Here is a 27,443-nt window from a genome sequence, read left to right as displayed (position 1 = left end):
GTGACCTGCTTGAAGCAGTGCTGCTTTCAAGGTTGGATCAGGTTGCTCTGGGCCTCCTCCAGTCCAGTTTGAAAACCTCCCAAGATGGAGTTCAGCACTGACAGCCTGCCCTAAAGCCCAGTCACTGTGAGATTTCTTTCTTGTTCTTCTTTTGACTGTCACTATTGTCCTTTTGCTGTGTATCTTGGAGAAGCGTGTACTTTGTTCATGGCTGTATTCCCCTTTGGATGAATGGATATCCAGAATGGATATCCTGAATATCTGCTCTTTTAACTCATCCTGCCTGCTTCCTTTGGCTGGCTGAGCGAGCCTGGCATCTTCACCATTTCCTTAAATTCTGCATGTTGCAGCCCCATAGTGGTCTTACTGGTCTTCCTCCAGTTATATGGCACCTAGGCCAGTTTGTCAATACCTTCTTTTTTGTGCTGGGGAGCCCAGAAGTGGCTCGGGTGCTCCTGGTGTGGTTTCCCATATGCTTAATAAAAAGCTAAATCTCTTTTGGTAACACCCCTCCTGGTTTGGCCCAGTATCAATTTAACTTCAATTATTGCAAGCTCTCACCACTGACCCATATCCAACTTGCCCTACAGGATGCAAAGATCTTTCCTTTTGTCTATTTTTCCTCTTTTCTTTCTTTCCATTGAAAAACTGCCAACTTCAATTGGCATCCAACAGGCACTTGAGCTCTCCCAGGGGCAGGACATTGTACCTTTCTTAGGCAAACTTTATGAAGGTTTCTTGGCTCATTTCTCCAGCATGTCAAAAAGTTCCTATGAATGGTCTTCCTGTTCCCTAGTGTGGTAACAGCTCCTCTGAATTTGGTATCATCCACAATTTGGGGAAAAGTGCATTCCATTTCTTCATATGAGCAATTGACATGAAAAGTAATAGCAAAAGTTTAATGCTCCATCAAACCCCAAATTACCTACTGATGGGAACAGTTTTCTAATTGCATTCATGTTCTCCTGCATTACCATTACTAGGATTTTGCCATTTTGAGGCAGTGGAATTTGTACCTGTATGCTCCTTCCATCACTGGGGGCAATGCGGAGACATTTGTCTGAACATCCTGGAGCAGAGGGGCTGTTGGCAGGGGCACTCCCTGCTGGCCTGATGAAAGGGTGGAGCCTGGCTTTTCTCTCTTCACTTGTGCCCTGGCACTGTGTGTGAGTTTTGACTCGAATTTTGAGCCTGGAAAGCTGAGCTTTGAATCATCCCAGGCAGTCGTGCCTGGCTGGGCAGAGCTGCAGCTTTGGCTGCTCAGCCCCGCCTGTATTTCACACACAGCTGCTGCTATCAAATGCTAGGCTGCTCCTGGATTGTGCCATCTGTTTGAGACACGTGTTTCAGCTGCATTCCAAGGCTGGGCTAAGCTGCAGCAGAGACCCACCACCTCCAGCTTTGTAGGACTGCAAATAATACTTGGCTTTCTGTCCTCTCAAGATTTATGCTCCTTCCTTTAGGAGCTCAAAGGGCGGCATTCCTGACAGATGTTGTTTTTCCTTGAATCAAGCAGATCTAATCAAACCTTTTTCATAGTGCAGGTTCAGCTTTTTGTGTTTGTTCTTAATATTTTCTAAAAAGTTAAGAAGGTCACAAATTTGACTTCTATATCTCCTTACAAAATTTGGGACAGTATTAAAAACCCACAACAGTTACATGTGGTGTAGCACACGGACAGAGAAAAACCTTCTAAAGTTTGTATTACTTAGCTTTGCTACATTTTTATATTTTTGACTACTTTTTCATTACAATTCTGTCAATGAACACTTGGGATGGGTAATAGGAGAAATCCAGTAGTAGAGGTTGTAACTGGCTTTTGAGAAAGTTGTGAGAAACCTCTTATCGGTTCTGGAATTTTCTGTCCATGTGGTGTTTCTTGTATAATTTATCAAAACTTCTAATGAGATTTACACACCTGAGAAAAAATATGTGAGAAGAGCTACTGGAGGAAATTATTGACTGTTGGTTTAGAAAAATTACACATGAAATTAAAAATAAATCCTATCCACTTGTGTCTGTGACCCTTATTATTCCACTGAATGGTTGGCATCTCTTGTCCTTTTTCCCCCTAAGTGTCCCAAATAAGCAGCAAACATTTATTTGAATAGCTGACCATGTCTGTTATAGGGAATATTGTACACAGCTCTGGAATATTTTAATTCTTTTCTCCACAAGAGCTTTCAGCTTGAGATATTGTTGTTAGTTCTTAGTGTCCCTTTATAAATATAAAAGATGTTAATTCTTTTTGGTTCAATCTTTACCTGTGTTTTTGAATAGCATCTTCTTTTAGTTCTTTATAGTAACCAGCAATTCCTCTGTCAAGATAGCCCTATTTTCAGTGTCAGGCACTTAGTATAAAGGTTAATTCAATTTCTGCTGGAGAAGAGCACTGTAGAATTTTGTTCTGCAGTTGGCTAGGAGATAACTTTGACAAGTATGGGTGAAGAGGAAGGTCTTACACTTGGCAATGCAGCAGCTGGCTTTTTCCACTTTGGAAACTGAATATGTCAATGCCTTGATAGATGTGGCTTTTAATTCCCTGGGAATTTCTCTTTCAACTTCATGAGAGACTAAAGTTCCCCCAAAGGTCTCTGACTTTCTTTCACTGTAGTCATTGAAGTGTGGCATAATTGGCAGGGGATGCTTTTTCTCATGAGTGGCTTGGTCCTCTTTCATGTTTCATAAATATTATTAAAAGACTCATTTCTGCTCATTTCTCTCAGCTGTAAGGGGGCAGTTAGATACATATTCTTAGGCACTTGGGTAATTTTGACACAGGCTGTAAATGCTATCCCTTCATTGACATAATGCAGGAAGTGTCTGTGTTTAGCAACTAACATTTGACAGCACAAAACCCCTGAAGAAATTATATTTAAAAAGCTCTAATTTTAACCAGACCTCCACAGTTACTTATGCTACTCAAGGTGATTCCTCAGTAATTTGCCTCTGCAGCTGCTTGTGAATGATCTTATTTTCTTTAAATCCTCTTTCAGAGGGTATTTCTGCTACTTTTCTTCTCAAGGCCTATAATTGAAAATACGTTCTAACCTCATGTTGCTCCACTGTCCTCCTACCACAGAATTTTGCACTGACTTGTACCACCCTTAAATGCATAAAGAATAATCACTGTTCTAAAGTACTTTAAAATCTATGCAAAAGAGAATATAAAAGAGTTCATGTGACCCTGTTTTACTTGGTAACTGTAGAAAGTGGGTGAATTTGTTTTAACTGAAAACAAATTTGAAACCTAAACAACACTTGGAAGGGGTTTTTGGGATTATGTATTTGATTTATACAGTATGTGTGAGCACAATGCATGATTGGGATGTCATGGTGCTAAATATTTTGGAAGAAAAGATGGTTTCTCAATAAGATTCTCTGTATCTTATTGAGAAGTCTCAGATGAGTTGCAGAACAGGCAGGAATCCATTAAAGCAGTGGTGGGAGTTATTGCATACAGGTTCCAGTTGTCACATGTTGGTCCTTCAAGTGCAATGCCACGGTAGAAAACATGAAAACACTTCCTAATCTGATCTGCTGAAGGGCTTCTGTGCCTGAAATCTTTCTTATCAACTCTGTCACTTAGTCTAATAAGAAATTCTCCTTCTCTTCAAGACCATGTAGATTCTCAGAGAGTCTTGGCTACGACAGAGTTGCTTCCACAACATGTGATTGATTAAAATAGAAGCAGCAGGGAAGCTGGATTAATCCATTTTGATTTTCATTTGCCTAATGGAAGATACACTTCTCCCCACTAAAATAGAGACCATAATGCATATGTCTAAAATACATAGCTAATGCATACCTAATTACATTAGTTGGTTGGACTTTATGCTGCCAACTTTTTTTTTCCTTCATGTAACAAACTGTGGCTCCAGTTGTTCTCCAGTGGGACAGAACTGACATGGAGACTTTGAGCTTTTACAACTATTAGAATATATAATACTAGGCTAAACCAAAGTCTTCTTCTATGGCAGCTTATGTTCAGTTTAAACCTAAACCATCTTTCTCTTCTTCCTAGTCATGTGACTCCTCTTTCATTGCCTCCTGGGCCCCTGACATACCATCTCTTCCACATGGAACTGAGGGAGGTTGCATTGCTGTAAAATACTTCTCTTCCTTTTTTCTCCCCCCACTCTGGACCAATTTGTGCCCTCTGTTAGGAAAACAGGCAAAGAAGATGATTTGATTTGCTCTGCAGATTTGCTCTGCACCATGGAAGGCTGAAAAAGATAATAAGTCTTTGGGTGAGATTGCTGTAGATATAAGAAAATTGAGACATTAACTAGGTCAGTGCAGTTGCATTGGATGAACAAAGGGTGTAACCATTCCCTTGAAGAGAGCACAATTGTACTGACCCCCATCCTTCTGAAGCAAAATTTGGAGGCATTCTTGATGCAATTCTAATCATCTTTATCAATTTGTGGTAAGTTAGCTCCTTAGAAATTCTTTGTTCTGGTGGTTTGTGCTTATTAAAAATAAAGCACTATTGCAGTGTTCTGTGTATTTGTGTGTGTGTGTGCACAAGTTTACATGAGCAAGAGGTCCTCGAGTGCATACCTGTAACTTAAAATAGAAACCCAAAATAAAAAAGGCTCTGCAGTCACTGCTATTTCATTATATCAGTGTTTCAAAGACTTTTAGCTTGACTTAAACATGAGGCATTTGTTTTTATCAGAAAGATTCATTACATGTAGATTTTAGTGGTAGGAAAAAAGAGTAGTAGGAAAAGCAGAGGAGAATTATGCCTTCCCTTAACCCTCACCTCAAAGCCATGCTCTTTTGTGGCATTTCTTTCTAATTTGTGTGAGCCGGTGTGCTTTGATCAATGGAAGTGTGAGAGGAGGGTGATGTGGGTATGACTGCACTGCTCACATCTGTTTCAAAGGATCAGTTCTGTGTCAGTTCAGCAAGTACCAAGATTGTTGCTTTCCTTTTTTCTTCCAACTTAAAGCCTATATCATTGCATTTACCATTAAGTTGTGAGAACAGGAAGATTATGAAGTACACTACTAATTAGGTACCTTGAATTAGGGCTGCATATGTAAGCTTGGGTCTTCTTCCTGAATGTGTGCCTTGCCTGGGCAGATTCCTGTGTCAGTTATGTGGATGTTCAGTGTGAACACCTGTGTAATTGAAAGATAAACTGTCCACAGTATTTAGTTACATGACATTTTTTCCTCCCAAGGGCTCCCTTATAGATCAGTGTGCCTGACAGATAGCATTCAGTAAATGAAGCAGCTGCTTAATTTTTGTCATTGTTGTTCACTGTGCAGTCCCTCTGAAATCCTGCATGTTGCAAATTCTTCCATTAATGAAAACTGCATTCTTTCCTGCATGTCCTTTTTTGGCATACTTGGAAGTCTCACTAATGGGAGTTGACATACTGGGAAGTTTGTTTTTATTTCCTGTACAAGGAGTTGGGACACAGCAACTTTTCTAAATCAGGGAAGAAATCTCCATCTGAGCCAATCTTCATCAGCTCCAGTTAGAACTTCAGAGTAGCCTAGAGCAGCTTATTCACTTCAAATCTGACCTTTTTATCTTTGATCATGGTTCAGCCAAGCCATCCCCTGCCGGTCAGGTTCTTTACACAAACTAATTTCATGTGCTCTGTAGATTGTGAAAGGATTAAGACAAGAATCCTGAAGAAGCAAATTGCATCTGATCATGTAATCTCATTGTGTTTAATCCTGTAAATCACTTTGAACTATAAATTACTTCTAGTATGTCTTTTTTTTCTTTTCCTTCTTTTTTCTTTAGGTGTAACTTGACATAAAGGGCTTCTATGGATGTAGGAGTACAATAAACAACAAACATATGATTTAACAACTTCATTATTTTATTTTTTCAAAATAAAATTGACTTCCAAAATTCCATGCATTTATGTTGACCAAGAAAACCATTTTGCAAACTGGAGGAGATACAGCACAGTTCCAATAAATACATTGTTAATGGGTAATGCTCTTGTTAAGAAATCTGTTTCTATAGTAACTGCTGCAGATTGTCACTTCCTCTAGCATTTGGAATGGTACCAAAGTGAATTTAACACTGATGCTGCAAGGGACAAATCCTATGAGAGCTGCAGTGGATCACTGTGAGCAGTGAGCTTTATTTGGTATGGAGATGTATGAACACACAGTTCAGTAACCAGAGAGGGTGTTTAAGAACTCTTTCTTCCTACCCTTTATTCTAATGGTCTGTGTGCACTTACTTTTTTCCTTCTGCACAAAGACTAGTCCTCATTTGAACCTTATAACAAGGGCACATAAAATACATAGGTATGCTTAAGATTTTAAGTTTAAATATTCTGCATGTAAATATTACTAATTTTAAATGTTTGTGAAGAGATTCACCACACATGATACTCACTAAAAAAGAGGGAGTCAACATAGGGCAAATGTCTGTGGCTCAAGCTTTGAAACAAAGCCCAGGTGAGTTTTCAAGGGTGTGTTTGTCTTATCTTGTACTAATTGTGTTTCTTTGCCGAAACATAGTGAAAGCAGATTTTTCTTCTCTGTACAGAAGTGTGCATCCTTAGGTGAAGTGGATGTTTTCATGGCTGTGTATTCTGTTTCACTGCGTGTTTGCCTCTGGTTTTGTTTGTGTCTGAGTTGAGACTGGACCAAGGAAACTCTTGATCGAGTTAAGGCTGAACCTTTTTTAAGGACAGAGAAAAAGACTACAGAGAAGATGTATTTTCTTTTTGGCAGCCACAGTTTCAGTGCTGGTTCAATTCTGAGAGAAACAGAACTTTGTTTTTGCAAATGTGTATGTTTCCATGCAGTGAGCACGTGGGGATGTTACAGAAACTTCCTTCATGCATTATTTCTTTCCAGATGGATGAGATAAAAGGCAAAGACAGGGTGATTCTGGCTCTGGAGAAGGACCTTGGTGTCCAGGCAGGCCATACCCAGAAACTGCTCCTTCAGAAAGAAGCTCTGGATGAACAGCTTGTCCAGGTGAAGGAGGCAGAACGATACCACAGTAGTCCTAAGAGGGAGCTTCCTGCAGGAGTGGGAGATATCAGTGAACTGATGGGAAGTCCGGTAAGAAAATGGAGTTTTCTCTGAAATTCAGCTCTGGAGAACTGCCTGGGTGTTCACTTTGGTTTTTTGGTTACTACTAGGACCAATTAATGGTAAAATGGCCTGATGCTGCACTGTGCTGTTTTACTGATGATTTAAAAACTCCTTGGACCTCTTAAATTGCAAAGAATATTGAGAAATACGTGGATATAGAACTTCCAGAAATTACACTGTGATCTTGATCTGTGAACCTCAGTATTTTCTCACTATTTCATTAATTTAGGAATATTTTAACCATTAGAAAATAGGTACTATACTTCTCAAAAATTGAGCCATGTGATTTTATTTTATATCCTTTACAATAGAACTACTTTAGCTGAGAGTAAGAAATCTGGTGAGAAGTAACCTGCTATATGTGAAATATTATTTACCTAGATAGTTTTTTAATTGTTAAACTTTACATTCATTTCACAAGATGCTGTTCATGAAGAATTTTCCCAGGATGTTATTATTTAGTGTTTCAGTTAATTATAGTCAATTTCCCAAATACTGATGTATGAGTCTGTTTTAAACTTACACAATACAGTCGCTAAGCTATGATAGTAAACCATGGACAGTAAAATATTTTTTAAAAAGTAATTTTATAAATCTGTATGTTTTTGATGTAAAGGAGCAGCACCTGGATGAACGAGATGTGCGGAGATTTCAGTTAAAAATCGCTGAACTGAATGCTGTAATAAGAAAGCTGGAGGACAGAAATACTCTCCTAGCAGATGAAAGAAATGAACTGGTAAATTAATTAGTAATAACACAGATGGTGACTGGGAGGGCATCTCTATGGCAAAAGATTTAATGTTGGAAATTCAGTGTTATAAATAATTTACGAATTAGTCCTGGTTGGCCTCAGTCAATTATATCTAAATGTAACAGAGATTTCTATAGAAATTAATCTTGTGACCATAGAAGACATGGATGGAATCTTTCCTGTTCCACAAAAATAAAAATTTACAGATTTGTTTTGGGGTCATAGTAATGAAATTAACTGGTATGTTGCCTGTAGCACTGTGTAATGATGTTGTGTAAAACATGCATAATCCATGCGCTTAAATTGCTTTAGTCATCCTTTGGAAATTTGTCTCTGTGACATGCTTACTCTAGCTAGGAGTTAAAAACCTTTCTTGTGCTAGTGATGAAAAATCTGCCATTTCTCAAGGGAAGTCTCCTAAGTAGGTGAAATTATCCTAGAAGAGGGATAGTAACTTAGACAAAAAAGGATATGACATGAATTTTAAGAATTAATTTTATCAGCCTTTATCAGTACTTAATTGCTTGCACTGAGGTTAATGGTTAAAACTCCCATTGACTGCAATGGGTGGTGAATTTCACAATGTCCCTTAATGCCCTAATTCTAGTGGCAGTAGAAAAGATTTTTCATTCTAAAAAGACAGAATCTATACATCTGATTCTAAAATTATGTTGAGGGCTGAAGTGGTGCCATGTGTCAGTCCTACAGATGAGTGAAACATTGGTGGCTTTGTGAGACATTGACATCTCCCTCCTTGTTAATCTTTTCTGTGGGCCTAAATAATTCAAAACATTCCTGAAGAATGCTGAAATATTTCAATGTATACCTCAGTGTCCCTCTAGATGGAGGGCATGTATGACTCAGTCAAGTGTTCTTCTTAATTCTAGATTCAGTTACATAAGAAAAATATTTTGAGAGAGATGTAAAGCAGTTTTTATATTATAAGACAATAGTACACATAAAATCAGTAGTATTTGCAAGGCCATGTGATTAAGCACTATGAAAAATGTTTTCTCAAGATTGAAACAGAAAACCAAATACTCAGTGAATTTATCTCAGGAAAGCAAATATTATCTCTTGCTCCTTTTCAGATAAAACTTAGCAAATTTAAAAATCTTTTGACTGAGAAAAATTGATTTTTTTCCCAAACAAAACAGCTCATGAACCAAAACCAGTGAAATAATAAATACACACAAATACAAGTAAGAGCAGTAATTTGCTTCACATAATTGTCTAACATTATAAAACCACAGGAGCAAAACTGAGCAGCTTGAAAATGTCAGCAGAATGCTGAGATTGAATCTGTGCCCTCTGGCTGACTTTCTCATTGCTCTAATTATGCATTAAGTGGAGAAAGCGTGTCCTCCTCTTAAGGGATGGCTAAATTGGTGAAAACAACTTGTCTAGAGACCTAGTTGGTCACAAGAAGCTTATATCTATTGAGATTAGTTCATAAAGAAATCACTATGGATCATCATAAATGTTTGCCAGGAGCAAAATCCAGTGACCAGATTTAGTTTTTTTGGCAGACAATGCAAAAATGTTATATCTTTCTTGTTTGGACTGCTGTAGTTCTTAGTTCAGCAGTGGTGTATGTCAGATGCCATTTAGCAGAAGAGGCTGAACTTTCTGAATTAAGAAAAGCAAGTGGAAACAGAGCTATTTTTTCTTTCCTTCAAAGGTAAACAAGCAGTGCTAACTTTGTTCCTTGGCCATTTGCAGCTGAAACGTTCTCGGGAGACAGAAAGTCAGCTGAAGCCTTTGGTAGAAAAAAATAAGAGGATGAGCAAAAAAAATGATGATATGTTACAATGTATCCAGAGAATGGAAGAGAAAATAAAAAACTTATCAAGGGAAAATGTAGAACTGGTAAGTAACCATCTCTGGTAAGTAATCATCTCCAACGTTGTGTTATGAGAGCACATTGCACACAGTTACTTTGAGCTGGAAGTGCTTGTGAGGCTTTTATTCTAACAAACACATCAGTCTCCACAGTGGGATGGTGCAACTGTCAAATGCAGACAATACAGCTGAAAACTGATATTCTAAATTCAGAGTGGCATGTGCTTTGTGTTATATCAATTCACACTGATTAAGGGAAAGGAGCCCAGAGAGATAAAATGTTTTTGCAGGCTGTAAAAAACTGTGACTAAAAATCAGCTTTAATAAATACTGCTTTTATGATTAGAAGTCAGAACTGAATTTGAGTGCATGCACTATGCTAGATCACTGAGTTCACTTGTCTGCTATTTTTTTTTTTCCCAGACTGTCCTTTGATTCTGTTCTAAAATATCTTATGTGAGAGATTAACACAGAGGCATATAGAATGTGAGGGGTTTTTTTGTTGAAAGAGACCTTGTGTTGTAGTGGAGTATGCACTGATGGGTTCAAAGAATTCTTGGTTGCTACATGACACATGAGAGTTTTTCTCCTGTTGCAGCAAGGCAGTTTAAAACATTCTTTATGTTTTTTTATTTTTGTAGAAAGAAAAGTTATCTGCACAACCAGCACTGAAGAGGCACACATCTTTGAATGATCTCAGCAGCACACGAGAGGAACAAGAAATTGAATTCCTTAGACTGCAAGTCAAAGAACAACAGCATGTTATTGATGATCTCACAGTGGTAATGTTTATGACTGGTATACACATGTGCATGCACACACATCTATAGGCAAGCTAAAGATTTGAGAGGAATGTTTTGACTCCAGTTGTAGTAGTGATATAGAGATACTTTGGTGTCAAAGGGTTGTTGTTTTTTTCTCAGGTAGTGAATGAATTTTTTTGGAATGTGTATGAATCTTTGTATTAAAAATATTTACCTATTATGAGCTGCTTGTGAAAAAAAGTGCATGATCAGCCTTACTTACAAAACTGGCTGTCAACAAATGAGGAACTTGAGTAAAGGAGACTTTCCAAAACTTAATGACTAAAATGTGTTGGATGCAAACCCAAGCACTCCCCTGATCTAGAAGTTCTCCTAAAAGAAGGAAACATGGTGTCATTAATTTCACCTGGCTGAGCATCTCTAGCTGAGCTGGCCATACAAGCTGTATTTTAAAAAGATGGGGAGAACTCTGTGTGGTTCATCAAACCAAAGGGAGCAGCATGGCTTAGGATTAGAATTGCCCAGCTGCTGCCCTCTGACTCAGAAGGCTTCTGAAGGTGATGCTCATGGATGTTTGCAGTGTTTGATGTTCACAGGAACCCTTCAAGTTGTGTTTGATGAGGAATCTTTCAAGTTGTGTTAGAGGTGCTATTTAGTGCAATTTGTGATAAACCCTTCTGGTGCTGGCAGAAATTTGCACATAATCTCTGAGAGACTCTTGCCATTCTGGAGCAGCATCTGGAACTCAGGCAGACTCAGACATCTCAAATGGCACTACTGACAGCTGCAAAATGATAAAAATAATTTAAAAGCCTTCTGTCTAAATAGAAAATTAAAGAATTGGATACATCATTGAAAATAAATATAGAAGCTCCAAAAAGGAAAAAGAAGGTGTGTTATTACTGTATGTGGAACATTGTCTCAGTTCCTGGCAGTTCTCTGAGATTTTGGCCCAGGATTTTTCTCTGAAATCAGTGCCAAAGTTGGATGTCTGTGTGCATTCCCCAGTGTCCCAGTGTTACAAGCAGTAGGATGTTCCTCAGATGCTATGATGTAGGGTCTGGTCCACAGGGCGATGCTGCTTTAGCTTCCAAGTAAAACTGCATAGGAAGGGATGGTGATATGACATTAGATGTGAGTATATGGCAGATGAAACCTCATTTATATTTCAGTGCAAAGTGGGTATGAGAGGATTCTCTTTTTACTGTCTCAGCTAGTGATATGAGGAAATATATTGTATCCTGACTTTGGTCAAATAATATTAACTTGTGTTTAGTGTAAAAGTAAAATAAATAAATATTTTAAAATATTGTTTCATTTTTGCTTTGTTTCCTACTTACAGATACTATTCCACTTAAAATTATTTAAAATTTTAACTAGGAAACTTCTTTGGTTCCAGTACAAACTAACTGAGCCTTTGCCTTCAATGTGAATGCAGTGGAATTCTGTGCACTGTTGCTTTTGAGCTCTCTTTTCTGGCCCAAACCACACCTCTACAGATTACAAATGTATCATAGTTACCAAGAATGACCCAAATGTCCCATATCTGATTAATATAAAAATAATCAGCTTAACTCCAGCTGAGAGCAATATGATACATGGAAATAAGAGCAGTAGTCTTAGGCAGTAGGGTTGTGTGAACTGATTAACAGTGTCATCTGTAGGGTATCTTTGATGCTGTTGAAAGCTTGTCAACATGACTTCTCTCACAACAGGGTGTTCTGGTCAGTTCTTAAAAGGAAAGCTGTCAAGGTAAACTCAGATGACTGCAAAAGATGCTAGTGGATTCAATTGGCATTATTATTGCTCTTGTAGCTTGATTTATGTTGAAGAAGTAAATTAAGCAGTCTTCTTAAAAACAAGACTAGAAACAGGAAGACTTGGAAGTGTTTGTTCATTCTGCACTGCATTTGTTTGGACACCTGCTTGGGAGGCAGAACAGCCCACTTAAAGCAGGAAATGTGCCTTAAATGGACATCTGAGAAGACAGCACTCTTCTTTAACAGTATAAAATTCAACTGTCTGGTTTTTTAAGCTTAAAATGTTATATTATTCTGCAGCTTGAAATACCTGCACCATTCTACCTTGGCAGTCATTAGTTTTCTTTATTTTTCAAACCACATGTATTCAAGGTGCTGTGTAAGTTGTTGTACTTCTCTCAGCTATTTTACATTTTCCAACACTTATTTCATGGAACAATGTGCTGATAAACAATTTTGTTGTGATTTCTACTTTGAGCTTCCTATTTTTCCAGTTTCTGAACTGAATGCAAAGCAAATAAGTGAATAGAATAATACCATGCAGTAAGCAATAACTGCTAAAGAAGCACTTGGAACTGCAATCTGTCTTTTAAAAATAGAGGTGCTGCAAAGAAAGATGCAGAGCTAAGGAAAGAATCAGAAAAAAGCAAGAAGACAGAGCACCTGCCTCCTGTGTTGGAGTTTTTTGGCTTGCTCCTTGGCATTTTTTTACCTTCTCTTCCTCTTCTTCTCCTTTGGAATTTGAGGCAGTATTCTTGGATTTAGACAAACATAAATCTTGCATTTTCAGTCATGGCCTCCTCGTGTCATGGTATAGTTATTGTGATCTTGCACCAAAGCTGGAGTAGAAAAAAGACAGCGACTAAGCTGACAGAGACTGAGTGTGCCTTTGGATTTGAGACTTTTGCCCTGCAAGGATAAGTCAGATGTAACACTGTATCTGCATATGCATGCATTTATATCAGAATATGTCTGATATAATAACTTTTAATTACTGAGACTGGACTAATTTTTGGCTACTGACCTGCTGCTTCAGGATGGTTGAACACTGGAGTGACACTCTGAATTCTGTTTCCATAGCAAGCTTCTTGGTAAAAGAGTCAAAAGAACTGTCAGAAATCTGTGCTCAGTATTTAACAAAGCCTTTTCTTGCCAACTTCCCATCAAATGCGTGAAGTACGTGGCTGAAGGTTTGTTTGCTAAAGGCATAAAGCTGCAGTGCAGTGTGGTGTAACATGGTGTTAATCAAAAGGATAAAGACGTTGTGTTGGCTTTACCAGAGGCTTAAAGAAAATGTTAATGGTATTTCTCTGTGTTAGACATATCTAAGTATAGTTTTAAGACAAACCCATACCAAAATGTTCTCTTTCCTTCTAGGAAAGAGAACGGTTATTGCGGTCTAAAAAACAGAGGAGGAAAAGTCTGAAGCCTCCAAAGGTGAGCAAACCTTCGGTTTTTCGTGCATTTCTGTTGCTGTGAACAACACCTCTTACTGCCTGATTTGAATACTTTTAATAAATACTGAATTTAAATACTGCCTGAATTTAAAGCTCTGCTTAATGAGAAAAATCCCATAATTCTTTTGCTTACACTTACTGGTAAGTGCTTCATTTTTTTAGGGTAATTCAAGAGTTTTGTACTTCACACAAATAATGTTTTGGGGTTTGTTTTAAGTAAAAAATAAAATTACACTTTTAGCCATTGTAGCCTAAATATTCAAGTGACTCAAGGCATAACAATTTAATGGCTTGAAACAACTACTATTTCAATGGACAGATATTCAGCCTGCTTTAAAGAACATACCCCCTTTAAACTCCTTGTACCAACATAGAGCTAAATCACAATTAAAGAATAAGTCATGCTGGGAATGTTACTGAAATAATCTTCTGTATGTGATATGTAAGTAGTAAGACAATTCCAACTGTTATGCGTTAATAACTAATAGAGGGTTCAAGACAAAAATTCAGATTATAAAAGCAGAGAAGTTTTGCTTCAGAAAGTACCCTTAAAGTTTCTTGTAATGTGCTAAAAGTAATTTGCTGAATAATGTTTTTTGTGAAGTTGAACATTAGCAGCCTGGAGCATGTGTGTGGGAGGTGGGAAATGGAGTAAGAGGGAAAAAATGGAAATGAAGAGTGGAGCTATCATTATCATCTATATAGTAGCTTAAGATATAGTCTGTCATAAATGGGTGCCTTGTGTCAGTGTGTTCTGCAAAGTCTATTCCTGGTAACCTCCAGGTGGTGCTTTTTTATTGCTCTGCACTCTAATGCCTATATTCTGAAAAATTTATCCTTTGGGACTCTCTGTTTCAGTGGTAGTTTCTTCAAATTCTGTTTCTAATAATGATGTGTATTTTACATAGGAAAAAAGGAAAAAAAAATCTGAAGTAACAATAGTACCTGCCAAATATATCTGCAGCAACTGTAAACCATTCTTTCTTGATGTAGTATGACTGGAAATTTGTGTTTTGAGAGAAATTTTTAAAAAGAATGCAAAAGTAAATATATATAGATGTATGTAACTTATACTGTATTTTTTATAGTTTTCTCTAATTATTGGCCTTTATCTGATTGTATGTCAAATGTGTAAGATCATTTGCTAAATTGTAAAATTCCCCATGAAACAAAGCTAGTTAAGTAAATTTTTAGGTGTTGGTAAGTGGAGATGAGAATTTCTGTAGGCTGAAAACTTCAATAAATATGCATTTATGTCTTGGAAGTGCTCTGTGTTAGTAGAGCTTCAGATGACACAGGTGCCACCTGATGTGTCTTGAGCAACCTGATACTTTTGTGGTCTTTTCTTCTTTTCCTTATCAACCAAAGCAAGGATTGGAGAGAATGGGCATGATACCATTAAAAATTTTGTGGCAATGCTATTTTCTGTTTGCTGAGTGCTATAATATGGGGAATTCTGCTGACTATACTGCAAGAATTGTATGTGTATGGGCAGCAGAGTTAGTTGGGATGTGATTCTTATTTAGGATAGAAAAGAAACATCAGAAAGAACAAATGAATCAGTAGCAGGCATTTCTGCTCCAAATTATTCCACCCCCTGTCCATTAGCTCTTCAATGGCTGTGGTGACCATTTGAAATTCTATGTGATGCTATCTCCTGAAAGGAAAAGCAGGACTATAAAACAAAAACAAGTGAAAAAAGAGAAGGTTATGAGAGAAGAGCAAAAGAGATTGTATGTACTATAGTAATTACACCATATATACACACTAGTTAATATAGTTAATTTATAGCTGCATTTAAACTTTCTAAATGAGCTAATTCCTTAAGGAATGAACGAAGTAATCAATAATACTACTGTGCCATTACCTGGCAATGGATAAACCTGTAGAATATTTACGTTTATATGCAGCATTGACTCACAGTTTAACTGCAATTGGTGTTAACTTCTAAAAACCCAATCCTGGCTGATTTCCTTCCAGGCCATCTGTGTGGTCCAGTGAGGATCAAAATCCTCAAAGGAAGCTGTGTTTCCCACAGTTATTTAAACAATCCAAGTGGAATGAGGTGCTCAGATGAGTTTAGATTTTGCCAATTCATCACCTCTGTTTTTACAGCCTATATCGGGAATCCAGAAGAAAATTGTGGAATTTATTTATCCAACTGTTGCCAATGTTGGTTAGATGTCAGTAATGGACATGAGATACAGACATCTCACTCTGGACCAAGTGGTAACATTAAGTGGTTGGAAGTAGATATCAAAATAGGACATAGGGGCTTTGGCCTAAAATTGCCTGTTTTTCTCCACAGACTATAAAGGCAGTCTAAGATGAGTTGTTTTATATGTAGACATGCACAGCTTAAGTGTATTTCTGGCTATTATCTGTGCAAGATTTTTTATCTCATACAGACCATATAACCTGTATAGAATAGTAGTGAAATTATGTGTTAACCTCTGTCCTAACCAAAACTTGGAAAAAGAAATCACTGATCTAAGTCTTTGGCTTTGCTTTTTTAAGGTTTGTTAAATGTAAAATTAGGGTTAACGCAGTGTACTAACAAGTTTGGCTGGTGGGTTGTATCTATTTCCAGATGTGTCCCATTCCTTGTGACAAAGTGAAGGAGGAAATAACACATGAGAATGAGGTTTCATGAAAATAGTCAGATAAGCTCATTTTGGAAGGTATAGAATGATTCTTTTTTTTGTTCTAATAAGCAGGAACGTGGTGCGCAGGGTGAAGATTTACACTCATCTGCTGCAGATTTTCCTAAATGGGTGCTTTTAGACTCCAGCTTCCTTCATTCCTGTGATGGTCTGACTGCAGAGAGTCTGTGGTGGTTTTCTAATGAGTCTGTGGTTGTTGTCTAAAGAGTATTTTCTTACAGTTGTTTGTGTTATCTGGAACAGAATCCCTGGAATGCCTTTCTCCATCTTTGAGGCATCTTGTGTGAATGAGCTGCTGGTAGCCTTTACAGCCCTGAACATCAGCTCAGCTGAGAAGCTTCTGACAGTTCTGTATTTCTTGTTTTTGTAATTAGCTATCAGTGTTATTTCTGGAGCTCTGTAGGTGCACCAGGCTACTGTTGCTACTGAAGCTTTCACTGAGCACTCTTTTAATTCCCAAGGAGTCCATAGAACAATGCTGGCAACTGGTTCAGGCTCCCCAAGGAAAGGAGCACAAAGTGGGATGGGCTTTATAACCTCTGTGCTTGCTGGGTCTTCAGAGGAGTGATTAGTGACTCTATATAGTCAGGTACCTGATTTTTTCCAAGGTGCTCTTTAATTTTTTTTTTCAATTTTTGTTGTGAAATAACCAAGAAACTTCAGACGCATTATTTTTTATATTTTATTTATTTTTGACATGTGGAATGGAGGTACATTCATTCCATGGTGGCTGGAGTCATGCTTTTGAAAGTAAGACATATTTACCCAGCTTATTTGGTAACTGTGGGACTCTGTGGATTGTGCCTTTTTTTAAACTTTAATAAATGAACTGTATTCTCAGTAGTGGAAAGCCTGCACACTGGTGTGATGGAGTTCATATTTCTTGTTTTATATTTTTCTTTTTTTCTCTGCCTCTGTGCCTTGGTGTGCCTTTATTTTTCTGGCTGCCAAGAAATGACATATAAGCATGAAGGTAAGAAGTTACTGATGAGCACATCTGATTGCATTACAAGGAAATGTATCTTGGATCTTTTTCATCATGTTTGATTAGATCCCTTAAAATGAGATATTTAAATGTAAAATGAAACTACTTTACCAGCAGAGAAATCAGATTATATTGAAATTTGCATATAATATAGTTTATGTGTCACTATTGATTTATAGTAGTCTAAACTTTGATGTTTACTGAGCACCATAATTCAGCAGAAGTATTAATACTTGAATTATAAAGACCTAATGCATAATTTTACTTTAAATGTATGTGAAAACAGCACTATAAATCCACATGAAAAATGCTTGCTATTAAATGCATGGCATTTAATAGTAGTTAGTGGAAATTAGAATTCAAATCAGAATTTTTCTGCAATTTACATGACTATTTTCTCAGTTAAGTTGTGATCTAGAAATAAGAAAAGTGCAAACAAATATAAAGCGATCTCTAAGTTGTTAATTCAGAACGTTTCCATTTTTAAAAAAAAGTTTGAATGAAACTTGAATAACATGGTTTATATAGTTAGAAAAATGCAGTGAGTATTGTGCATTTCTGTATGCTTTTCAGAAACAATTGTGGTTCAGCTTTTGAGGCATGCGTGGAGTCTCCCTTGGATTTGATGTATTTATTGATGCTTTATTTATAATTTATTATCTACAACTTTGACTCACATGTCTTTTCTTCAAGTATTTTTTTTTTATTTTTCTCTCTACAGCTGTTCCCTTGTGAATTAATTTGTTTTGGTTTTGCTCTGAATCAGTTCTCATAGTTGGTTGTTTCAGATACTAGATGATCAACAGTAAAACTGGCTATTTTGTAATTATGTCATGAAGCAATTCATACGTGTGCAGTAATTCAGTATATACATACACGTGCAGTCATTCATACATATACAGTTATTCAATACCTTATCTCTATTGCTATGGAATGGATCTGCTCCACAAAATGATAAATATACAGCTTTTCTAAAAATGGTTAACCCCAAATATTACAGGTAGTCTTTAAAGCATTTAAAAGTTTTTGACTTTTAACTCTCCTTTAAGTGTTGGGGTTTTTATTGTGATGGGAAGTTCTAAGGGTTTTTTTTCAGAATTCCCTCATATCTAATAATTAAGTGGTTTATTTATTGATACGTATATATTTTTCCTCTACTTTTGCTACAAGTGAAATGTTCAAATTATTTTTCACAATAATGACATGGCTTTAAATATTTTCTCCAGCCTATATACCTTTATTTAAAGTCAAAAGCATTGTTGTTTTGCTAATTTATTTTCATTTCTTGAAATGGCATGGGTGGCTGCATGCATGCAGGGTTAAAGGAAGACATGTATTTGACCTGAGTTATCTAAAAGTGACTGTACAACAGAGATGTAGCAAAAAATCCCACAGGTAGGTAGGTTTTATTGTCACTTAAGTTCAGCTGCTGCTGACTCTTATGGTAGTGTGATCTCTGTGCCATATGATAATAAATTGGAGATTTGTTCTCCATCTTTTAGAAGTCCCTTCTGCCAGCCTTTGCAAAGTCAAGACTTGGCACTTTGTTTACCTGCCACCATCTTCTTTAGTTCCATAAAATGTACCTTCTTGTTTATGAAGCCATATCTGCAGATCAGTTTGGAGTCAGGAAAGTGAGTTGAGCTGGCTACTCAGGTTGTAAATTTGTCTTCCTTACAACTTGAAGTAGCACAATTTCTTTAGCCCTATTTTTAACTCAATGTTTATTTGTAGTATTACTGTTACGTGATTGTAAACTGCAACCAGTATTCCGTGGGGGAGGAAAGCCATGGGATGGATGGGCCATCTCCCAAGGACTAATGACCCCTTGTGTTTTGTGGTAAACCTTTGAACTTAGAAGTCTGAAATGGTTTTAATTTGAGTGAGAGTAAATACATTAGCTTTCTGGATAAGTCTTTGTATTTTTAGACTAGAGCTTAAACCTATTCCTTGTGCCCTTTGTTTTGTTAAGTAGGGCAGAAAGGTGAACTGGTGAATGCTGGAGGAAAGAATTAGATTGTCCCAGGGAACTGTTTGTTTTAAGCACCTTGGACATTAGCTCTGCCTGGTGGCAGATCACAGTCCTTCCTGAACAAGTGAGGAAAGAATAATGTCCTTCCAGCACTGTGGCATTATAACTGTGATCCTATGAATTCACAAAGTAGTGGTCAAGTAGCTTGCAAAAGGAAATTTGTTTCTCAAGGTTGTTTGGAAGCTCTTTGCCTTTTGTGCTGCATCATATTTATCTGCATGCATATGGATACACACAGTCTGTTTAGGAAAGATATGGCTTTTTGGGTTTCTGAATGAAAATTTTTAAGTACTGTTTGAAGGGGTCTTCTAAGTGAAGCAGTTGAGTGATTCAGGACATGACCTTGGAGCTGTATTTGGCAGTTTGAGTGGAATTAGCTGTACTGTGAAACTATTATGGACTTGTTCAGCTTATGAGTGATCAGGTTGTGACCTGGTGGACTGTGGTGACCAGGGCAGCAGCCTGGCAATGGCACATGGTGTCATCCATGCAGGCAAAAAGTCACACCTACAGGCTTGAGTTTTTGGTACCTCTTAAATCAAAACAGAGTATTTTGACTGCTGATGAGAGCTGTGCTGAACCAAAAGAATATAGTGAGCATTAGGGCTTTGTGAGAAAGAGAAGACCATACTTATGTAATTATACTGGAAAAAATCTCTAAGGTTAGGTAAGTCTGGAAAACTGCAAGGAAAGATAAATATTTGGAAATCATCATGAGAGAGGGCATTATAGTTAAAACTTTTCTGTACTTTGAATTAAATTGATTGATAACAATTCTTTGCTGAAATGTAGGATTCGTGATGTTTGGAATTAATAAAAACTGATAATTTCTAATCCATATGACTATTTTAATAAACAAGCTATTATCTTCTCATAGACAACCTCTGACATGTATTTGAAAAAGACCCAAACAGCGACATCAGGATCTGTGCTTCAGTATCAAGCAGTGGCAAAACATGTAGAGATCTTTCTCCATCTTCTTACAGCCACCTGTCTCCACTACCTTGTCTGTCTAGGCTGCTTCATGACCTGAATCCATTTCTCAGCAACACCCTTTAAAAAAATATTTTCAGTTTTCTTGCTTCTCTGAAATTGTGTTGGATTTGTGTGGTGTAAGAAGTTATGCTTTCTATTCATTAATAGAATTCAAGTTAAAAATCTTTTTTTCTAGTTAAATTTATGAACTTTTTTTTTAACAGTTGAATGTCCATGGAAATATGCTGCTTTCTGTGACTATGTTTATTTTTTAAAAAATCACATTTTTCACAAATTATATTGTACTCATTTCCACTAGCTACTCATTTTCTCTAATTTTCTCTAAGCATGTATTTAATTGATAATGTTGTGTAAAATTTTTTAAATCTGCAGTGCAATGCTGCTTTTCCCTAGACATGTCTTTTTGGTTAGACATAGTATGGGAGCAAATTTTTGAAAAAAAACCCAAAAGAGAATGATGATACTGAAAAGAAAAATTGTAAGCATAAATTTATACTTTTAAGTAGGGTTTTCCAAAATAGGATTTTTTCTTTTTTTTTTTTTTTTTTTTTTTTTTCTTTTTTTTTTTTTTTTTTTTCTTTTTGCAATTATTATGAGCAATTAAATTTGTTCCACCTTGGTCTCCAGAATACTTTTTTTCCTTTTGGTTGCACGTCTTATATGTTGCCTTGTACTGGCTTACTTTCTTCTGAATAGATACTGGATTTCTCTACTGTGAATCTTGTAAGGACTTGTGTGATTTTGGTAATTAGGTTTTATAGTTTTGCTAAAGCATTATTCTTTTGGTATTTACCTCATCTCTTTTCCATGTCCAGTTCTGTTCTTGGAGGTTCTTGTCAAATTATGTTGGAAAAGTAACTTATTTAATCAGAGAAGAGTTTGCACTGGAACATTTCTTTCTTTCTAAATACTAAAATAATCATCAGAGAAGACCTATTACTACTTACTCGGTCATTGGGGTTACTACTTACTGGGTCATTGGGGATTTTCATCTGTTTTGCTACTAGCTAAAAAAACCTAATTTTTCAGAGGCATGTTGTGGAGACATTTTTTGGATTTGATGAAGAGTCTCTTGATTCAGAAACTTCATCAGTAACTTCATACAACACAGATAAAACAGACAGGACACCTGCAACACCAGAAGAAGATTTGGAAGATGTAAGTGGTAACTGATTAGTTCTTCTTTCTACCTCTTGAAGTATAAATACAAACTTTCAGCCGTTGTACCACATGAACTGTGATAGATTTGGCAGAGAATCCCTTTGGGTTTTTTTCAAGTCTGGTAACATATACACTTGGCAATAAAATTAATAAGATAATATTCTAACAGATTTAGCAGATATTGGTGTAAGAAATTTTTTTTTCCTCAAACTCTTTCTTATTAGTCAAAATAAAATGAATAGGCATATTTCTTTAGCAAAAGTCAGTACTTACTAGACAATAGTTTGCCTTTCAACCTTATAATTTATTTGACTGTTTTGATACAATCAGGATCTTCTTTCTTTGCTCACAATACTCAGAGAGTCCTTTGCAATTCATAAAGGCTCAGATGATCACAGGTAGTAAATACCCAGTGACATGTTTTGTCCCAGCTCTGTGATATTCACTGCTGCCGGCCTACTTTGGAAGATTGCAGGCGTGAGCACAAAGCACGAATTAGATGCTCTTTTTCATCTTTCTTTCTTGTTCACTAACTTCTGCCTAATACTCCTCAGAAGAAGCTTCCTTTTTTCCTAGGTTTAGTGTCTAATAATATTGTAATCTCTTTTCTTTAAAACTCAAGTTCCTGGAGCAAAAGTTAATTAAAGTGAAGGACATTTCTTGTCCTCAGCCATATAGGAAGGACTTTATAAGTGTTAAAGTTAGTGGCTTAACATTCAAGGAAAATAATGACTTTGAAAATACTTTGTGTTAAAAGAATAAATTTAAGAAAATATATGTGAAGTAATTTTGAAATGTAACTTCTGTGTCAGTGTGCTTTACCCTGGCATTGTAGAGAACAAGTGTAAGGAGGGAAGGGTGGACAGAATGAGAAATAGAACAAATACCTTCTGAGACCCCTCTGGCTCTGGAGTTGCTGAAGACAGGGTTGCACAAAACTGTTTCCTCTCATCTTTCCCCAGACAGTTTTCCCATTTCTGTACATTGCTGTCTTACATGGCAACTTACACTGTCCTTAAGTTGTGTGGTAGACACAGTTCCTTTCCTTTCCACTTGTTTTAGGATTTCATACCTTTATTAAACTTTGAGACTTAGTATGAGTTGTGTTGCTTGTTTGTGAGTCTGTCTTCTGTACAGACAAACCCATTATTAAATACATTTTTACTAACCCACTTCCCCCCTCTTTTCATTAAGAGCACGCCTAAAGAAGAAGCTGAACTCAGGTTTTGCCAGCTAACAAGAGAGTATCAAGCTTTGCAAAGAGCATATGCATTGCTCCAAGAACAAGTTGGTGGAACTCTGGATGCAGAGAGAGAAGCAAGGGTAATTTTTTAACTGAAATTCTTTAAATCTGAATTAATAGAAAAAGCTGAAACCATTTGTAATAGCAGGAGGTATCTTTGCAGGTCAGTGAAATGCAAAGCCAATGTTTTTGAGGATTAGAGGATGTCATAAGTAAGGTGATAATTTAGGTTCATCTGGTGCAATCAGAACAAAGATGTCATTATACTTTATTTTAGCATGTATAATATATTAAAGATTTCTATGCTATGAGAGTGATAACCCATTTGAACCTGCAATTTGGATAGTGACATGATGGATTTTAAATGAATCACAGGGAAGGTTGTTACAAGGGCATAGGTACATCCATCATATGATTATATTAAAAATCTCCCAAATCTGAATCAAATATCTGATCCAAATCTTGGTTCTGGCACACTGGGAAGCAGTTTTGCACAACAGGAAGTGGGGACTCCTGATGGACACCAAGTTGGACAGTTAAAAAACCCCTATCTTCCCACTACAACTTCCCCAAACCCCAGAAATGGAGAAACATATTAAATACTGTGATTATTATATGTTACTGCTTTGCTACATGTGGCCACTGTACTGTGCCACTGCAGTGTGTTGCTAAGAATGCAGAAGGAAAATGATTTTAAAGTGTTTACTGGTAGGAAAGGACTCAACCAACCTACACTTCTTTTTTATTTTTTCCTGTGAAATATAGTTCTTATAATAGTAGAATTACTGCTTCATGGCTTTATTTATTAGAGTTCTTAGCATCTTACAAAAGCCTAGTCAGTTTTGACACTCTCTTTTTAAGTAGGACACTTAGCCAAGGAAAGCTGTAAAGACTTTGAAGATCACTTCTCAAGATAGAATTAGGATGGAGGGCATAACTCCATCTACTGTTAAAAAAAGGATTTCAGGGGCAATCATCTACTTGCCAATTATGAGAGGCCATTATATATTTTCTTTGCCTTCGTGGGTTTTTTAAAATTTTATTTTGCAGGCATTTACAGACTGTATTTTTTGTAATCTTGGAAATTGCTGCTATTTCTTTTTAATGTTATTTTGGGTTTTTTGGTACACCCCTGCAAATCCATCTCCTCAGTGAGTCATAAATTAGCTTTTTGCATAGTTTATTTTGGTGGGATGATAATTTCCTAATACTTATAGATGAGGCTTAGGTAAGCAAGTACCCAAAGGTGCACAGATGCAGGGAAAAAAATCCCTATAGGAATATTTAAATTGCTTGGGTGGAAAAGTACCTGAAGTAGGGTGGAAAAAAATACTTGTGGTAGGTCAAGGAGCCTCAGTGGCTGAGGGTCTCCAGAAACATGTGTTTTATATCCTTTTTTGTTTAGTACCTTCCATGATCCAGTGCCATTTAGTGCATCACTGGACATGGGGTGTAATACCCACTGTAGTGTAGTGCTGAGTGTAATAATCGTGTAAATGAGGAAAACTCACCAGCATGCGCTGTTTATGGGATATGTAAATTGTTTTGGGTCAATATATTTCATTTACCTAAAGGCCTTTTTCAGTACTTAATGCAATTCTTTTTCTCCCTTGTTCTTTTTTCCCCAATTGCCTTAAGTTATTAAAGCTTATGAATAGCTTCTTAGAGCTCTTTCAGTTGCTAAATTAATTTTTTTCTTCCCCTGGTAAGAACTTTGTCACTGAATATGGGATGTTAACATCCTTTTAGGCTAGGAAGGAAAAATCCTGTTAAACTGGCAGTTTCAAAATTTCATGTAACATAAACAAAAAACCCAACTATTTTAATGAAAAACATTAAAAGCTGATAGGACAGCCCATAAAATAGTAGAAAATATATTTACTTTTGATTTCTCCTTCTCCCCTTCCCCCCACAGACTCGTGAACAACTGCAAGCTGATCTTCTCAGGTGTCAGGCAAAAATTGAGGACCTGGAGAAAGCTCTAATGGAGAAGGGGCAGGTAAAAGGCTCTCTAAATGTGCTCTCCCACATCGTGTTCTCTGCGTGCAGTGGTGCCCTTGCCACCTTCCTTGCTTACTGGTGTGTTGGTGTCAATGATGCAGCTTAACTGCTACTGCAGCATTACATCACTCAAATAAAGGAAAGCATTTTGCAGCCTAAGAAAATGTCATTACAGACTCATTTTCTAACACATAATACACTAAAGCATGGTATTAAAATAACCACATGTACGTGCACATTCTGTTCCCGTTGTCATTTGGTGAAGGGCTTTCTCCTCTTCTCCATTTTGTTACTGTTTGTTATAAACTCTAATAACATAAATATTCTATATTTCTACTGGAGAGTATTTTTGGTGTGTACCAAAGAAAAATTTTTTAAACCCCCAATTTCTAAGCACACTAGAGAGAGGAACACTGAGCCTGTCAGGTTAATGGGAGCCACTTGAGGTGTTACTCTCCTGGGTTTAAAGTCTCAGAGGGCCCAGCTGCTTTCAGATTCCCAAACCATCACACAAAGTAAAATCAGGCCTTGTACTTCAGTACATATAATATATGTAAATACTCATCAAAGATGTGTCTACTGATGCATATTTAATATTGTCTAGGGCCCTCAGGAAGTCTGATTAAGAGTTATGAGCATGCATTTGCAAGTTGTTCAGTTGTGTGACTGCTAAAACACACAGTAGAAATTGGGGAGATGTTATTTTATGCTTTGTTGTTTGAAATAGAATTTAAGTCTTCAGGTAGCTTATAGTAATAAGATAGAGGTAGCTATACTTATACATTTCAAAGACTGATGATCCTGTAGCAGTTGACACAACTTACATATAATGCCAAATGAATGATAACACTATTTTTATGGTTTATTCTTTGTAATTAAAATTTTCTGTAAGATTCTGTATCAATGCAAAGGTTTGGGGACCATATTCAAGTTAAGGACAAAAATCATTTATGCTAGTTTCCACACAAATTGAAATTTTCTCAGTGAATTTAATGTAAAAACAATATTACTAAAAACTGAGAATATGTTATTAATCTAAAAATGATGGCCCACTGAACTTCTGGAAGAATAAATGAAACCAAAGACTTCCCAAGCATTTACTGCTGCTATTTTGCTTTGTGGATAAGAAAGATGTTGTGGGCAAACTGCTGTGTAGTTGAAAACATTAATAAGATATTTGACTGTACAGTGTATAATGTAAGTACTGTCTATGTAAAAAAGATAAATGAATTTGGATACCCATGTAAGGAGTTACTTCTGTGATTTTTCTGCAAAAGAGTTATGTCAAAAAGGTATATCTGGAAATTAGAATTTAATCAATTACTACTTTGAAATTCAGAACTGCATTTTCCACTTTGTATCTTAGTAATCCTGAGAGGGTGAACAGGGATGTGACAAGGAGCACTATGATGTTATTTGTAGTGGGCTGGTTTGTACACTGAGCATTAGCTTTCCTCAGAGGGGATCACAACGTCTTCCTGGGAGCTCTAGCACCTGCTTGGTTCTCCTGAGCTGTTGGTATTTACAGTCAACAAAATAAATGGTTCTATGATAAACTGAATTTTTTGTGCACTATGTGATTTTTTAAAAAATTATTTAATTACTACTTTGTCATTTAGATGCCATAGTAGTGATGATGATTTAAGAATAATTGTGGAATGTTCATTCTGGGAGCCAGCCCCTGAATGTGTTTGTAAAGGGAAATAATGAATCAAAAGATCTAAGTGTATTATTCCAGAAAATTTCCTGGAGTCTATTTCAGAGCATGAGATTAGAAGATTATTGTTAAAAAATTATGTGAAGCTTGGTTTATAACAATTTATGTGGAATTTCAAAGTAACTGTCAATGGCTTTTGTTAATCTCTCTTCTGGCTGGACCTGTCAGTATTCCCCCAGAAGTAACAGAAAATTAATAATCCATTTCTGCATGGTACATTGAGGTGTATGCATAAGAAATTTTATGTTAAGTGAAGAAATCCTTAAAACATATCATGGAAAATATCTAAATAATATTAAATATATTTAAATGATGGCAAACAATAAGCCTAAAAGTATTTGAGTATGCAATATGCCAGATGGATGAATGCTCAACTGTCTCAGTGGGCTGGTGTGTAAATGCAGTTCTGCTGGAGTTCAGGTTTGCTCAGAAAGTGTAGTTGGACTCCATCAAGAAAGATGCAGGAATTTATCATCAATAGAGCAGATGGAACTGTTTTTTTACTTGTGTGGACTGGAGTAGTTGAAGCTGCAGTCTGATCTATCTGCTGAACCTTACCATGTGGGTATGTTTACCATATCCATGCATTGGGATGTCCACCCTAAGTCTGTGCATGCAACTCTTCATTCCTTGACCTTAGTAAAATGTTAGTTAAATAGTAAACTAGACACCAGATTTTATTTTCAACATTTCTTTCACTTGCCTCAAAAATTCTTGACAACTGTGATGCCTTTCAGTACTCATTTTAGTATGTTATCACAACCATGAAGAGCTTGTTTATTACATGAAATGCATTTTTGTGCATGAATGGAAAAAGGTAGAGAGAACAGTACAACATGAAATTGTTGTAGACAGTAAGTAGAAAAACTAAAATGTTTAACAAAATGCTAATTGGACTCAATATAATATCATAATACTTAAGATTGACATTTCAAGGATATTTGATGGGCTAGGATATCCAGATTTCATTGATTCCTTATGCAACA

At 36.6% G+C, this 27,443-nt stretch overlaps 2 protein-coding genes across 11 annotated transcripts in view; both read left to right on the top strand.

Annotated features, from left to right (window-relative positions):
* Positions 1 to 27,443, top strand: part of JAKMIP1 (janus kinase and microtubule interacting protein 1) — a 141,897-nt gene that overhangs the window by 75,704 nt on the left and 38,750 nt on the right. For 9 of the 10 annotated variants that reach the window (XM_077177727.1, XM_077177728.1, XM_077177730.1 and 6 more), the window contains 8 exons: positions 6,843 to 7,052; positions 7,702 to 7,821; positions 9,559 to 9,705; positions 10,320 to 10,460; positions 13,580 to 13,639; positions 21,365 to 21,493; positions 22,691 to 22,819; positions 24,655 to 24,738. In XM_077177727.1, coding sequence (XP_077033842.1) covers positions 6,843 to 7,052; positions 7,702 to 7,821; positions 9,559 to 9,705; positions 10,320 to 10,460; positions 13,580 to 13,639; positions 21,365 to 21,493; positions 22,691 to 22,819; positions 24,655 to 24,738 — 1,020 coding nt within the window. The remainder of the gene's footprint in view (positions 1 to 6,842; positions 7,053 to 7,701; positions 7,822 to 9,558; positions 9,706 to 10,319; positions 10,461 to 13,579; positions 13,640 to 21,364; positions 21,494 to 22,690; positions 22,820 to 24,654; positions 24,739 to 27,443) is intronic. The other variant, XM_077177729.1, reaches the window with a different exon arrangement.
* Positions 15,855 to 20,917, top strand: LOC143693989 (uncharacterized). Its single transcript, XM_077177733.1, has one exon. It carries the CDS (start codon positions 17,190 to 17,192, stop codon positions 17,367 to 17,369), a length of 180 nt encoding a protein of 59 aa, XP_077033848.1. The 5' UTR covers positions 15,855 to 17,189; the 3' UTR covers positions 17,370 to 20,917.

The sequence above is a fragment of the Agelaius phoeniceus genome, chromosome 4, assembly GCF_051311805.1.
Source record: "Agelaius phoeniceus isolate bAgePho1 chromosome 4, bAgePho1.hap1, whole genome shotgun sequence".
Taxonomy (NCBI): Eukaryota; Metazoa; Chordata; class Aves; order Passeriformes; family Icteridae; genus Agelaius; species Agelaius phoeniceus.
This window is presented reverse-complemented; position numbering and strand designations above follow the sequence as displayed.

What these genes read in the sequence shown, in the direction of transcription:
- LOC143693989 (XM_077177733.1), top strand. Translation starts at nt 17,190, where the DNA reads ATGGAGTTCATATTTCTTGTTTTATATTTTTCTTTTTTTCTCTGCCTC.